This window comes from Pantherophis guttatus, chromosome 4, assembly GCF_059756535.1.
Source record: "Pantherophis guttatus breed Tessera chromosome 4, ASM5975653v1, whole genome shotgun sequence".
NCBI classification, from domain to species: Eukaryota; Metazoa; Chordata; class Lepidosauria; order Squamata; family Colubridae; genus Pantherophis; species Pantherophis guttatus.
In genome coordinates, this window is record NC_142066.1 from 2,987,249 (window position 1) to 3,000,997 (window position 13,749).

The following is a 13,749-nucleotide window of genomic DNA, read 5'->3' on the forward strand; positions in this document are numbered from 1 at the left end:
GGCTGGTTTGGTCTTTAACTCTTGAACGTCTGTTGGTGTGTGCGCGTGTGGGATGGGGACAGAACAGTCCTGGGGTCTGGGGAAGGCTCTGATGAGGGCTCTGTGTCGGAGGCAGAGAGGGGGCCAGGGCCGTATGCCAGTTATCAGCCGCCTTCCGAGTCAGACATCAGTGGGGCAGAAGAGCAGCTGGACCCTGTTCCCGGTGTGCGAATGCACAGAGTTGCCAGACGAAAGGAACAGCTAAAGAACAAGGGTCGACTCAGGAGTAAAGCCACAGGTGGACGATGAATGGCCCCTCCCAGAGGGACTAAAAGAGGAGCGAAAGGGGGGGGGTGGAGTCAGAGCTAGTGATAGAAACCCAAGGAACTCATCTATGGAGGAAGATGGAGGAGAACATCTGACCAGGGATTGTTGGTTTGGTTTCCAATTGGTCATTCTAGGGTCTCGTCGGGATCTTCTAAATCGTCTGCGGGTTCCTCGGCTACGTTTCTAATCTGTTAGAACAGGGGTCTCCAAACTTGGCAGCTTTTAAGACGTGTGGACTTCAACTCCCAGAATTCCTCAGCCGGTCGCGGAATCCTGGGAGTTGAAGTCCACAAAGTTGCCATGTTTGGAGATCCCTGCGTTAGAAAGTCCGGATCTTCGGCTACTTCGACATCACCAAGTACTTTTAGTAGAGTTGAGTAGAGCCGTATTTTTTACATTTCTCTAATTCAGTCCAGCCTTTTTCAAGATAAGGCACTTTTAAGGCGCGTGGACTTCAACTCCCAGAATTCCCCAGCCAACTGAGGAATTCTGGGAGTTGAAGTCCACGCGTCTTAAAATCGCCAAGGTTGAGAAACGCTGGTTTGAAGGACCGTGTAAAGAAACGGAGAGCTATTGAAAAGAAATGCAGAGTGGTGAATGTTAGACGCTCACAGGAATTATATTTCATATTTCAAATTGACAAAATAAAATACATAAAAGCAAAGTTATTTGGGTTGGCAGGCTCTAAAATATGCATGTTTGAAGTTTTTTTTTGGGTTGAACTCGTGATGTAGAATGTGCAGGCCAACCTTTCTGTTGTCAAAATATCTTTCCTTTTTTGAAGATTTCTTACCTTATCAAAGACTCCACCGGGCTGGATAAGATTGGTCCGAGCAAGCGTATTAATATGGAGGGTGTAACGGGTATGGGGTATCAGGAGCTGAAATGAAGAAAAAAAGAAAGGGAAGGGAAGGGAAGGGAGGGAGGGAGGGAGGAAAGACAGAGAGAAAGGAGGAAGGGAGGAAATTCAAAATAAGGAAGGAAGGAGATAGAAAAGAGGAAGAAAGAAAGAAGAAAGAAAGACAGACAGAAAGGAGGAAGAGAGGGAGGAAAATAGAAAAGAGGGAAGGGAAGGGAGGGGAGGAAGGAAGGAGGAAGAAGGAAGGAAGGACAGAGAGAAAGGAGTAAGGGAGGGAATTCAAAATAAGGAAGGAAGGAGATAGAAAAGAGGAAAGAAGGAAGGAAGGAAGGAAGGAAGGAAGGAAGGAAGAAAGAAAGAAAGAAAGAAGGAAGGAAGGAAGGAAGAGAGGGAGGAAAATAGAAAAGAAAGAAGAGAGGGGAGGGGAGGAAGGAAGGAAGGAAAAGAAAGAAAGAGAGAGAGTGAAGGAAGGAGGAAAATAGAAAAGAAGGAAGAGAAGGGAAGGAAGGAAGGAAAGGCAGAGAAAAAGGAGGAAGGGAGGAAATTCAAAGTAAGGAAGGAAGGAGATAGAAAAGAGGAAGAAAAAAAGAAGAAAGAAAGAAAGAAAGACAGAAAGGCGGAAGAGAGGGAGGAAAATAGAAAAGAGGGAAAGGAAGCGAGGGGAGGGGAGGAAGGAAGGAGGAAAAAGGAAGGAAGGAAGGAAGGACAGAGAGAAAGGAGTAAGGGAGGAAATTCAAAATAAGGAAGGAAGGAGATCGAAAAGAGGAAAGAAGGAAGAAGAAAGAAAGAAAGAAAGAAAGAAAGAAAGAAAGAAAGAAAGAAAGAAAGAAGAGAGGGAGGAAAATAGAAAAGAAGGAAGAGGGGAGGGGAGGAAGGAAGGAAGGAAAAGAAAGAAAGAGAGAGAAGGAAGGAAGAAAATAGAAAAGAAAGAAGAGAAGGGAAGGAAGGAAGGAAGGGAGGGCAGAGAAAAAGGAGGAAGGGAGGAAATTCAAAATAAGGAAGGAAGGAGTTAGAAAAGAGGAAGAAAAAAAGAAGAAAGAAAGAAAGAAAGACAGAAAGGAGGAAGAGAGGGAGGAAAATAGAAAAGAGGGAAGGGAAGGGAGGGGAGGAAGGAAGGAGGAAAAAGGAAGGAAGGAAGGAAGGACAGAGAGAAAGGAGTAAGGGAGGAAATTCAAAATAAGGAAGGAAGGAGATCGAAAAGAGGAAAGAAGAAAAAAGAAAGAAAGAAGAGAGGGAGGAAAATAGAAAAGAAGGAAGAGAGGGGAGGGGAGGAAGGAAGGAAGGAAAAAAAGAGAGAGAGAAGGAAGGAGGAAAATAGAAAAGGGAAGGAAGGAAGGAAGGAAGGAAAGGCAGAGAAAAAGGAGGAAGGGAGGAAATTCAAAATAAGGAAGGAAGGAGATAGAAAAGGGAGGAAGGAAGGAAGGAAGGAAAGAAAGAAAAAGAAGAAAAGGAAAAGAAAGAAAGAAAAGGAAGGAAGGAAGGAGGAAAGAGGAAAATAGAAAAGAAGGGAGGGAGGGAGAGGAAAGGAAGGAAGGACAGTCGGAAGGAAGGAAGGAAAGAGAAACAGAGAAGGGAGGATGGGAGAAAGAGAGGAAAACGGAGAAGAAGGAAGGGAGGAAGGAAGGAGAGAGAGAGAGAGAAGGGAAGATGGGAGGGAGGAAAATAGAAAAGAAGGAAAGGTGGGAGGGAGGGATGGAAGGAAGGAAGAAAGGAATAGACCAAAGGAAGGACAGAACAGAAAGGACAAGAGGGAGGAAAAAGGAAGGAAGGAAAGAAGAGATACTGCTTAGACTTCACCGTGGAATATAATGTGGGGGATTCTGGGAGTTGAAGTTCCCCCTCTTAAAGGGGCCAAGTTTAAAAAACTCGTCGTCAGACTGCGGTGCTATCTCAAAATTAAATGAATTTCCAAACTGCCAATCTTTAAGGAAATCTTTAATTGAGCTCAGCCACCCGATCATGACTCCGCGCGGACAAGACTGACCTTTTGCCCCCCAATCCCTCCCTTTCCGACCCCCAAGACTCTGCTTCTCATTGGCTGTCTTCCAAGTCATTCTTCAGACTTCTTTTCCCCGTCATTTCTCAGGAATGTGCCCCCCTCCCCTGATCTCCACGACAACCAAGCTTCAAAGGGATTTTGCAGGCAAAAGTTTCAGAGTTTTATCTTTCGCTGTCCTCTGCTCTCCCTCTATGCCAGCGTTGCAATGCTACCACTCGTGTAGTAGATCCCCCCCCTCAAAATGTCGATAAGGTCAACCTAACTGGGTGATCCCGTAGTCCCTGCCTTTTCAAAATCTCCACGGTCGTCTTCTCAGGTTGGTTTTGAAGGCCACCAACCAACCCATCTTCAAAAACAAACCCAAGAAGTTGGCTCTCTCAACGTGTGTCTCCCCTTGCCCCCCCCAAAAAATCTCCCTCCAGATTATCTCCGGGAACCCCTCCCCAGGTGCCCAGGAGAGACCCAGCGCTGGGACATCCCGTTCTCAAGAACAATTACCTTGTAAATAGGGTGACACATGGGGAGCTGGCGAAGGGTGGCCATGGCGTAGACCTCACAATGGAAATGGGCTTCCAGGAGGTGGGTGATGACCTCGTGGACGTGGAAGTTGGCCATTCGCACCCAGATCTTGGCTAAAGTCCAGTCCCACTTACGGTCTGTGGGCAGGAAGATGGGGCTTTCCATGCTATGGGTCTGGCTCAGCTGGGGAGGGGAAGGAGAAAGTGGATTTTCAGGACATTCAACAACTCCATGGGCCCAACTGGTTTCCCAATTGTCCCATAATCAGAGAGCAAGCTCTCCTGCCTTCTTCTACTGATGTTGTTACGGAGTTGGGTCATGAAACTTCGGCGAGGAAACAGCCAAGCTCAGAGGGCATCAAGGACCTCACAGTTGTCATCCTTCTCCTTCTCCTTCTCCTTCTCCTTCTCCTCCTTCTCCTTCTCCTCTTCTTCCTCCAGCTCTTCCGCCTCCTCCTTCTCCTTCTCCTTCTCCTTCACCTTCTCCTTCTCTTTCTCCTCCTTCTTCTCCTCCTTCTCCTTCTCCTCCTCCTCCTCCTCCTTCTCCTCTTCCTCCTCCTCTTCCTCTTCCTCCTCCTTCTCCTTCTCCTTCTCCTCCTCCTTCTCCTCCTCCTCCTCCTCTTTCTCCTCCTCCTCCTCCTCCTCCTCCTCTTCCTCTTCCTCCTCCTTCTCCTTCTCCTTCTCCTTCTCCTCCTCCTTCTCCTCCTCCTCCTCTTCCTCCTCCTCCTTTATTCCACAAACCCCACTCCCTTCTAACACTGATGTTGTTACGTAGTTGGGTCATGAAACATCTACAAGAAAACAACCAAGCTCAGAGAGCGCCAAGGACCTCACAGTCCATAAGCACAGATATCTGGGAGTTGAACTCCACTTATCTTAAGCATGAAATTCCAGGAGTTGAAGTCCACCTATCTGAAATATGGAATTCTGAGAGTTAGGTCCACCTATCTTAAGCATGGAATGCTGGAACTTGAGGTCCACCTATCTGAACCATGGAATTTTAGGAATTGAAGTCCACCTATCTTAACCATGGAATTCTAGGAGTCGAAGTCCACCTATCTTAAACATGGAATTCTGAGAGTTAGGTTCACCTATCTGAACCATGGAATTCTGGGGATTGAAGTCCATCTATCTTAACCATGGAATTCTAGGAGTTGAAGTCCACCTATCTGAAGCATGGAATTCTGGGAGTTGGTTCCCCTATCTTAAACATGGAATTTTAGAAGTCCACCTATCTTAAACATGGAATTCTGAGAGTTAGATCCACCTATCTTAAACATGGAATTTTAGAAGTCCATCTATCTTAAACATGGAATTCTGAGAGTTAGGTCCACCTATCTGAACCATGGAATTCTAGGAGTTGAGTCCATCTATCTTAAACATGGAATTCTGGGAGTTGGACCACAAATCTGAAGCATGGAATTCTTGGAATTGAAGTTCAGCTATCTCCACCCATCTTTGAAGGACCAAGGTTGAAAAACACTGATCAACATTACCTGGATAGCTATCGGCATCATCTGTTGCTCTGAATTGAGGTACAACAGGCAAATTGGGGCTGCGAGAAACTGGTGCTTCCCATTCAGTTTGGTGGTCGGGATGTCCTCCAGGATCTTGTAGTCAGCGATGAAGAGGTTCCCCTTCTGGGTAGGAGAGAAAGAGATGAAGGAAGACAGGTGTGAATGAAACATAGGCCTGCAATTCTGGAAAATCCAGATTTCCCAATTGGGCCCCGAAGGATTCAGGTCTTCTCTTCGCAATCATCAGAAGAGACCAACCCAGTGTCATTCCCATTTTAGAAAGGGGGAATAGCACTGAAGAATGTGTTTTGGGTTCTACCATGAAGGAAGAACATGTTTTGGGTTCTACCATGAAGGAAGAACATGTTTTGGGTTCTACCATGAAGGAAGAACGTGTTTTGGGTTCTACCATGAAGGAAGAACGTGTTTTGGGTTCTACCATGAAGGAAGAACATATTTTGGGTTCCACCATGAAGGAAGAACGTGTTTTGAGTTCTACCATAAAGGGCCCATCTCCCCAATCTGAATTCTATTCCGATTTAGCATCCTCCAACTCTAACAACCCTAAATTGCATTAACAGAGGGACACAATCAAGATCAAGGGAGGTACTAATACCACTCTATAAAGCCTTAGTAAGACCACACCTAGAGTACTGCATCCAGTTTTGGTCACCACACTATAAAAAAGATCTTGAGACTCTAGAAAAAGTGCAGAAAAGAGCAACCAAGATGATTAGGGGACTGGAGGCTCAAACATACAATGAATGGTTGCAGGAACTGGGCATGGCTAGTCTAGTGAAGAGAAGGACCAGGGGAGACAGGATAGCAGTCTTCCAATATTTGGGGGGCTGCCACAGAGAGGAGGAAGGGGCTCAAGCTATTTTCCAAAGCACCTGAAGGAGACCGGACTGCCATCTTGTCAGAAATGGTGTAGGGTCTCCTGCCTGGATGGGGGTGGGGGTTGGACTAGATGACCTCCAAGGTCCCTTCCAACTTTGTTAATCTGTTTTCAGTTAAACTCAGATCCTTGTGAGGAGATCTTCTTGGAAGGTCGGCACCCCGAGCTATAAACATCCCCCTTTTATCGGTCTTTGGAAGGTTCTCAAATCCCCAAATGGCCCATCTTCTCCCACCCATCCGATGGGTCCACCTAAAGTTACCTTCAGTTCTTCTTCAAGGGTGGACTTTCCCAAGCTTCCAGCCACCATCTCTTCCGTCACGGGGAGGTTTTTGGGGATCTCGGTGCATTGGCGGAGCAGGACGGGGTTGACTCCGTTGAGGAACTGGTACCCGAAGAAATCATCGTCCATCCAATGGTCCATGACGTATTCTGGATTTACAGAAAGGCTTCTTAGAGAAGGTTGTGAGGGCCTCTTTGCTACGGCTAAATATGGAGGCATTTAAGAAGGAAAGAAAGGGAAGGGAAGGGTAGGACAGGATACAACATGGTGATCGCACCTCCGGGGTGTAGTACAGGTATTTACAACCATTCGTTGAGTGACCGTTCAAAGTTACGAACGGCTGTGAGAAATGGGGACTCGTGCCCATATTTCACACTTACGACTAGGGTTAGTACTCACTTACTTGCCCTACCGGTTCGCTCACATGCAATACTTCTGCTCATGCACACGGCCTCAACGAAGTGTCTAAATCGGACGGCATAGAGCCGGGACGGGTGGACGAATCCACCAGCAATATCTGCTAGCGATTCAGCCGAACCGGTCTGAACCGGCCCGAACCGGCTGAATATCACCTCTGCTTACGGCCTTTGAAGAATCCCCGTGGTTACGGGATCAAAATTTGGATGATTGGCAACGTATTTTAAGACGGTCGCCGTGTCCCCGGGCGGGGTGGGTGTCACGCGATCTGATTTTTGCGACCGCAATGATTCACTTAGCGACGTCGGCCAGCAAGGTCGTAAAATGAGGCACAAAACTAGCTGTATTGCAAGAGAGAGATTAATCCTACATGTATTGCAGTTAGCGGGATGGGGCGGATATTCTTTTAATATCCAAGGGGAATAAAAATATCCAAGCGTCCTTTTGATGTTTTCCTTCAAAAATAATTTATTGCGTTTATTTATCAAAGGTCCATCCCGCCCGTCTCTCGGTTGGAAGCAAGGAAAGGCGCGAGGGCCACAATGCAACTGATGCATCTTTATTGAGAGAGAGAGAGAGAGAGAGAAAGAGAGAGAGAGAAAATAAAAGGCAATATTTGGCTGTTTGGGGACTTAGGAAAAAAAAAAGGAGAAAAACGGGAAGCCCCTTTGGAAAGGCATAAAATTATATGCGGAGTGGAGAAAACAGGAGAGGAAAAGCTATTCTCTTCCTCTCTTTCTTTTCTCATCTCCAGGAATAATCCGGTAAAGCTAAATAAATATTGGGAATAGAGGAGGGGAAAAACTCTTTGTGTCTCTCTTGTTTATAGCTTTTTATCATCCATTCTCTCTCTTTCTCTCTCTTCATCCATCCATCCAATCTACCTTCCTACCTACCTTCCTACCTACCTACCTACCTCTCTCTCTCTCTCTATCCATCCATCCATCCATACTTCCATCCATCCATCATATCTATCTATTTATCTATCTATTTATCTCCATCCATCCATCCATCCATCCATCCATCCATCCATCCATCATCTCTCTCTCCATCCATCCATCATCTCCATCTCTCCATCCATCCATCTTATCTATCTCCATCCATCCATCCATCCATCATCTCTCTCTCCATCCATCCATCATGTCTATTTCTCTATCCATCCATCCATCCATCATTTCTATCTCTCCATCCATCCATCATCTCTATCTCTCCATCCATCCATCTTATCTATCTATCTCCATCCACCCACCCATCCATCCATCATCTCTCTCCATCCATCCATCCATCATATCTATCTATCACCACCCATCCATCCATCATCTCTCTTTCCATCCATCCATCATCTCTATCTCTCTATTTATCCATCCATCCATCATCTCTATCTCTCCATCCATCCATCATATCTATCTATCTCCATCCATCCATCCATCCACCATCTCTATCTCTCCATCCATCATATCTATTTCTCTATCCATCCATCCATCCATCAATCCATCCATCTCTCCATCCATCCATCTTTTCTATCTATCTCCATCCACCCACCCACCCATCCATCCATCCACCCACCCATCCATCCACCCACCCATCCACCCATCCATCATCTCTCTCCATCCATCCATCATCTCTATCTCTCCATCCATCCATCATCTCTATCTCTCCATCCATCCATCTTATCTATCTATCTCCATCCACCCACCCATCCATCCATCCATCATCTCTCTCCATCCATCCATCCATCATATCTATCTATCACCACCCATCCATCCATCATCTCTCTTTCCATCCATCCATCATCTCTATCTCTCTATTTATCCATCTATCCATCATCTCTATCTCTCCATCCATCCATCATATCTATCTATCTCCATCCATCCATCCATCCATCCATCCACCATCTCTATCTCTCCATCCATCATATCTATTTCTCTATCCATCCATCCATCCACCCATCCATCATCTCTCTCCATCCATCCCTTATCTATCTATCTATCTCCATCCACCCACCCACCCATCCAACCATCCATCCACCATCTCTATCTCTCCATCCATCATATCTATTTCTCTATCCATCCATCCATCTTTTCTATCTATCTCCATCCACCCACCCATCCATTCATCCATCCATCCATCCATCATCTCTCTCCATCCATCCATCCATCATATCTATCTCTCTTTATCCATCCACCCATCATCTCTATCTTTCCATCCATCCCTTATCTATCTATCTCCACGCACCCATCCATCCATCATCTCTATCTCTCCATCCATCCATCCATCCATCCATCCATCCATCCATCCATCCATCCATCATATCTATCTGTCTGCCTGCCTGTCTGCCTGTCTGCCTATCATCTCTCTCTGTCTCCCTCCCTCCCTCCCTCCGTCCCTCCCTCCCTCCCTCTCCCTCCCATCATCTGTGCTATCTTGTTTCTGGACCGCTTGGCAAAAGGGAGACCCACCTGTGACGGGAGTTTTGTGAAACCAAAAGATTTTGCGGAGATCATCCAGACTCTCCCACGATTCCACCAGGTCCGAGAAGCCCTTCAGCCTCAGTTCAATCTCCCTGCGAGGACGAGGACAAGGACAGGTGAGCTGGTGGGGGGGGGGGAGATTCTGGGAGTTGAAGGCCCCCCACTCCCCATCTTCAAAGTTGCTAAGGCCGGACATCGCTGCGACAGCCTCCCTGGAATCGTAACCTTATTATTGAATTTAAATGGCAAATTTCCTCCAAGGTGGTGAAAAATTCCCTTGGTTTTGAACTTAGCGTGCGCTTGGCGGAGGGTCAGATTAGATGCCCTCAAGGTACATCTCCCAATCAGGATCTTCTGCATTTCCAACATACGTTATCCTCTCTCTGTTTTACTAGGAGTGAAAGAGAGACCTCAAATGCTGACCTCCTAGAACAATTAACCAGTGGAACGCCTTGCCACTAGAAGTTGTGGGGAACTGAAAACTGGACCGCCATTTGTCTGAAATGCTATTGGCTCTCCCGCTCGAGCAGAGGGTGAGTCTAGAAGACCTCCAAGGTCCCTCCCAGCTCTCTCATTCTTGTTCTGCCGAAGCTAAAAACCCAGATCCCGACCCACAAACGTCCGTTACTCACGACTTGAGGGTGCGAACGGCAAAGACGGTGGTTTTGCTGAGCGCATACTTTGAATTCGAATGCAGGTCATCGGTGGTGTGGGCATCCACGCACCTGGGCCAGCCCGGAGCGTAGTTCTTCCAGCTGTGGTGAGAAAATCCAGGCCCAAAGATTTTTTTTTTTTTTTTTAAACAGACACACATACACACAAAAGAGACTATGGAACTCCTGGCTACATGATGCAATAGGCGAAGAAGGTTATGCGTCGGAGGTGAATTGCGCGTCGCGTTCTTCCCCAACCTGGCGCCCTCCACGGGGGCTGGGTTGCAAGGTCGTCGGTGCATGGGAATTATGGGAGTTGGAGTCCAAAAGGACAGCGGGGCTTGGGCACCAGGCAGGAGACGGAAATGCACAAAGCATTTTTAAAAAGGTCTCTCTGCCGATCCCAGCTGAGTTGCCTGATGGCAGAGAGGCATTTTTTTAAAAGCCTCTCTGACGATCCCAGCTGAGTTGCCTGATGGCAGAGAGGCATTTTTTAAAAAGCCTCTCTGATGATCCCAGCTGAGTTGCCTGATGGCAGAGAGGCATTTTTTAAAAAGCCTCTCTGACGATCCCAGCTGAGTTGCCTGATGGCAGAGAGGCATTTTTTAAAAAGCCTCTCTGATGATCCCAGCTGAGTTGCCTGATGGCAGAGAGGCATTTTTTAAAAAGCCTCTCTGACGATCCCAGCTGAGTTGCCTGATGGCAGAGAGGCATTTTTTAAAAAGCCTCTCTGACGATCCCAGCTGAGTTGCCTGATCGGCAGAGGGGCATTTTTTAAAAGCCTCTCTGACGATCCCAGCTGAGTTGCCTGATGGCAGAGAGGCATTTTTTAAAAAGCCTCTCTGACGATCCCAGCTGAGTTGCCTGATCGGCAGAGAGGCATTTTTTAAAAAGCCTCTCTGACGATCCCAGCTGAGTTGCCTGATCGGCAGAGAGGCTTTTCAAAGCATTTTTTAAAAAGCCTCTCTGCCGATCCCAGCTGAGTTGCCTGATCGGCAGAGAGGCATTTTTTAAAAAGCCTCTCTGACGATCCCAGCTGAGTTGCCTGATCGGCAGAGAGGCATTTTTTAAAAAGCCTCTCTGACGATCCCAGCTGAGTTGCCTGATCGGCAGAGAGGCATTTTTTAAAAAGCCTCTCTGACGATCCCAGCTGAGTTGCCTGATCGGCAGAGAGGCATTTTTTAAAAAGCCTCTCTGACGATCCCAGCTGAGTTGCCTGATCGGCAGAGAGGCATTTTTTAAAAAGCCTCTCTGACGATCCCAGCTGAGTTGCCTGATGGCAGAGAGGCATTTTTTAAAAAGCCTCTCTGACGATCCCAGCTGAGTTGCCTGATCGGCAGAGAGGCATTTTTTAAAAAGCCTCTCTGACGATCCCAGCTGAGTTGCCTGATCGGCAGAGAGGCATTTTTTTAAAAGCCTCTCTGCCGATCCCAGCTGAGTTGCCTGATGGCAGAGAGGCATTTTTTAAAAAGCCTCTCTGACGATCCCAGCTGAGTTGCCTGATGGCAGAGAGGCATTTTTTTAAAAGCCTCTCTGACGATCCCAGCTGAGTTGCCTGATGGCAGAGAGGCATTTTTTAAAAAGCCTCTCTGATGATCCCAGCTGAGTTGCCTGATGGCAGAGAGGCATTTTTTAAAAAGCCTCTCTGACGATCCCAGCTGAGTTGCCTGATGGCAGAGAGGCATTTTTTAAAAAGCCTCTCTGACGATCCCAGCTGAGTTGCCTGATGGCAGAGAGGCATTTTTTAAAAAGCCTCTCTGACGATCCCAGCTGAGTTGCCTGATCGGCAGAGGGGCATTTTTTAAAAGCCTCTCTGACGATCCCAGCTGAGTTGCCTGATGGCAGAGAGGCATTTTTTAAAAAGCCTCTCTGACGATCCCAGCTGAGTTGCCTGATCAGCAGAGAGGCATTTTTTAAAAAGCCTCTCTGACGATCCCAGCTGAGTTGCCTGATCGGCAGAGAGGCTTTTCAAAGCATTTTTTAAAAAGCCTCTCTGCCGATCCCAGCTGAGTTGCCTGATCGGCAGAGAGGCATTTTTTAAAAAGCCTCTCTGACGATCCCAGCTGAGTTGCCTGATGGCAGAGAGGCATTTTTTAAAAAGCCTCTCTGACGATCCCAGCTGAGTTGCCTGATCGGCAGAGAGGCATTTTTTAAAAAGCCTCTCTGACGATCCCAGCTGAGTTGCCTGATCGGCAGAGAGGCATTTTTTTAAAAGCCTCTCTGACGATCCCAGCTGAGTTGCCTGATGGCAGAGAGGCATTTTTTTAAAAGCCTCTCTGACGATCCCAGCTGAGTTGCCTGATCAGCAGAGAGGCTTTTCAAAGCATTTTTTAAAAGCCTCTCTGACGATCCCAGCTGAGTTGCCTGATCGGCAGAGAGGCATTTTTTAAAAAGCCTCTCTGACGATCCCAGCTGAATTGCCTGATCGGCAGAGAGGCTTTTCAAAGCATTTTTAAAAAAGCCTCTCTGACGATCCCAGATGAGTTGCCTGATCGGCAGAGAGGCTTTTCAAAGCATTTTTAAAAAAGGTCTCTCTGACGATCCCAGCTGAGTTGCCTGATCGTCAGAGAGGCTTTTCAAAGCATTAGAAAAAATGCTTTGAAAAGTTTTATTTTTTAAGAAAAATTGGCCACGCCCACCCAGTCACATTACCCCCGCCCACCAAGCCACGCCCACAGAACCGGTAGTGACAAATTTTACATTTCACCCCTGCTTTGGGGCTCCCGGTGAGTCCCTGAAGAGAGAGAAGGGGGGCAGAGTGGGGGGGGGCTTTGCTCGACTCACCCGTAGCTTTCCTGCTTTGTGGCCAGCTCTTTCTTGCGATGAGCCAACAGAGTGGGGCTCCCTGCATCGTCTTCGATCGTTTTGGCTGCAGGAAAAAAGAGAACCGAAGGCCGGTTTGGGGGGGGGGGGTCAGAGTGGGGAAGTCGCCCCCCCCCAAACACGGGACACCTTGTTGCCTGGGAGCTCAGCTTTCCCTAATGAACCAAGGAGGCTGTTGAGTGCTGGAAATTCTTTGCATGCTCAGAGGCACCGTTTCACCGGATCTTTTAATCCCACGTATCTCCGGCCTGGCACCCGGAGGTACCGGATATAGCTAATCCCCAGCCAGCAAGGGTGCTGGGGAGGCTGGTTATTGCAATACCATACATCGGGGTGGGGTGGGGCCCTTCATCGAATAATCTGTCTTCCTCCTGTTTTCCCCACAACGACAACCCTGTGAGGTGGGGTGGGCTGAGAGGAAGGGACTGGCCCAAAGTCGCCTTGCAGGCTTTCGTGCCTAAGGCGGGACTAGAACTCACAGTCTCCTGGTGATTGGCCTAAAGTTATCTAGTCAGCTTTCATAGCTAAGGCAGGACTAGAACTCACCGTCGCCTGGTGATTGGCTCCAGAATCACCCAGCTGGTTTACATGCCTAAGGCAGGACTAGAACTCACAGTCTCCTGGTGATTGGCCCAAAGTCATTTAGCTGGCTTTTAATGGCTAAGGCAGAACTACAACTCCCCATCTCCTGGTGATTGGCCTAAAGTCACCCAGCCACCTTTCAAGCCTAAGGCGGGACTAGAACTCACAGTCTCCTGGTGATTGGCCTAAAGTTATCTAGTCGGCTTTCATAGCTAAGGCAGGACTAGAACTCACCGTCGCCTGGTGATTGGCTCCAGAATCACCCAGCTGGCTTACATGCCTAAGGCAGGACTACAACTCCCCATCTCCTGGTGATTGGCCGAAGTCACCCAGCCACCTTTCATACCTAAGGCGGGACTAGAACTCACTGTCTCCTGGTGATTGGCCCAAAGTCATTTAACTGGCTTTTAATGGCTAAGATGG

The 13,749-nt window shown here is 47.6% G+C and overlaps 1 protein-coding gene across 1 annotated transcript in view; it reads right to left on the reverse strand.

The window, feature by feature from the left end:
- LOC132709327 (hydroperoxide isomerase ALOXE3-like) overlaps positions 1 to 13,749 on the reverse strand; it is a 34,732-nt gene that overhangs the window by 15,773 nt on the left and 5,210 nt on the right. The window contains exons 3-9 of the mRNA XM_087891631.1: positions 12,706 to 12,790; positions 9,901 to 10,023; positions 9,257 to 9,360; positions 6,360 to 6,529; positions 5,179 to 5,322; positions 3,663 to 3,866; positions 1,100 to 1,186 (exon numbers count right to left, since the gene is read on the reverse strand). Of these exons, the coding sequence (XP_087747757.1) occupies positions 1,100 to 1,186; positions 3,663 to 3,866; positions 5,179 to 5,322; positions 6,360 to 6,529; positions 9,257 to 9,360; positions 9,901 to 10,023; positions 12,706 to 12,790 (917 nt within the window). The remainder of the gene's footprint in view (positions 1 to 1,099; positions 1,187 to 3,662; positions 3,867 to 5,178; positions 5,323 to 6,359; positions 6,530 to 9,256; positions 9,361 to 9,900; positions 10,024 to 12,705; positions 12,791 to 13,749) is intronic.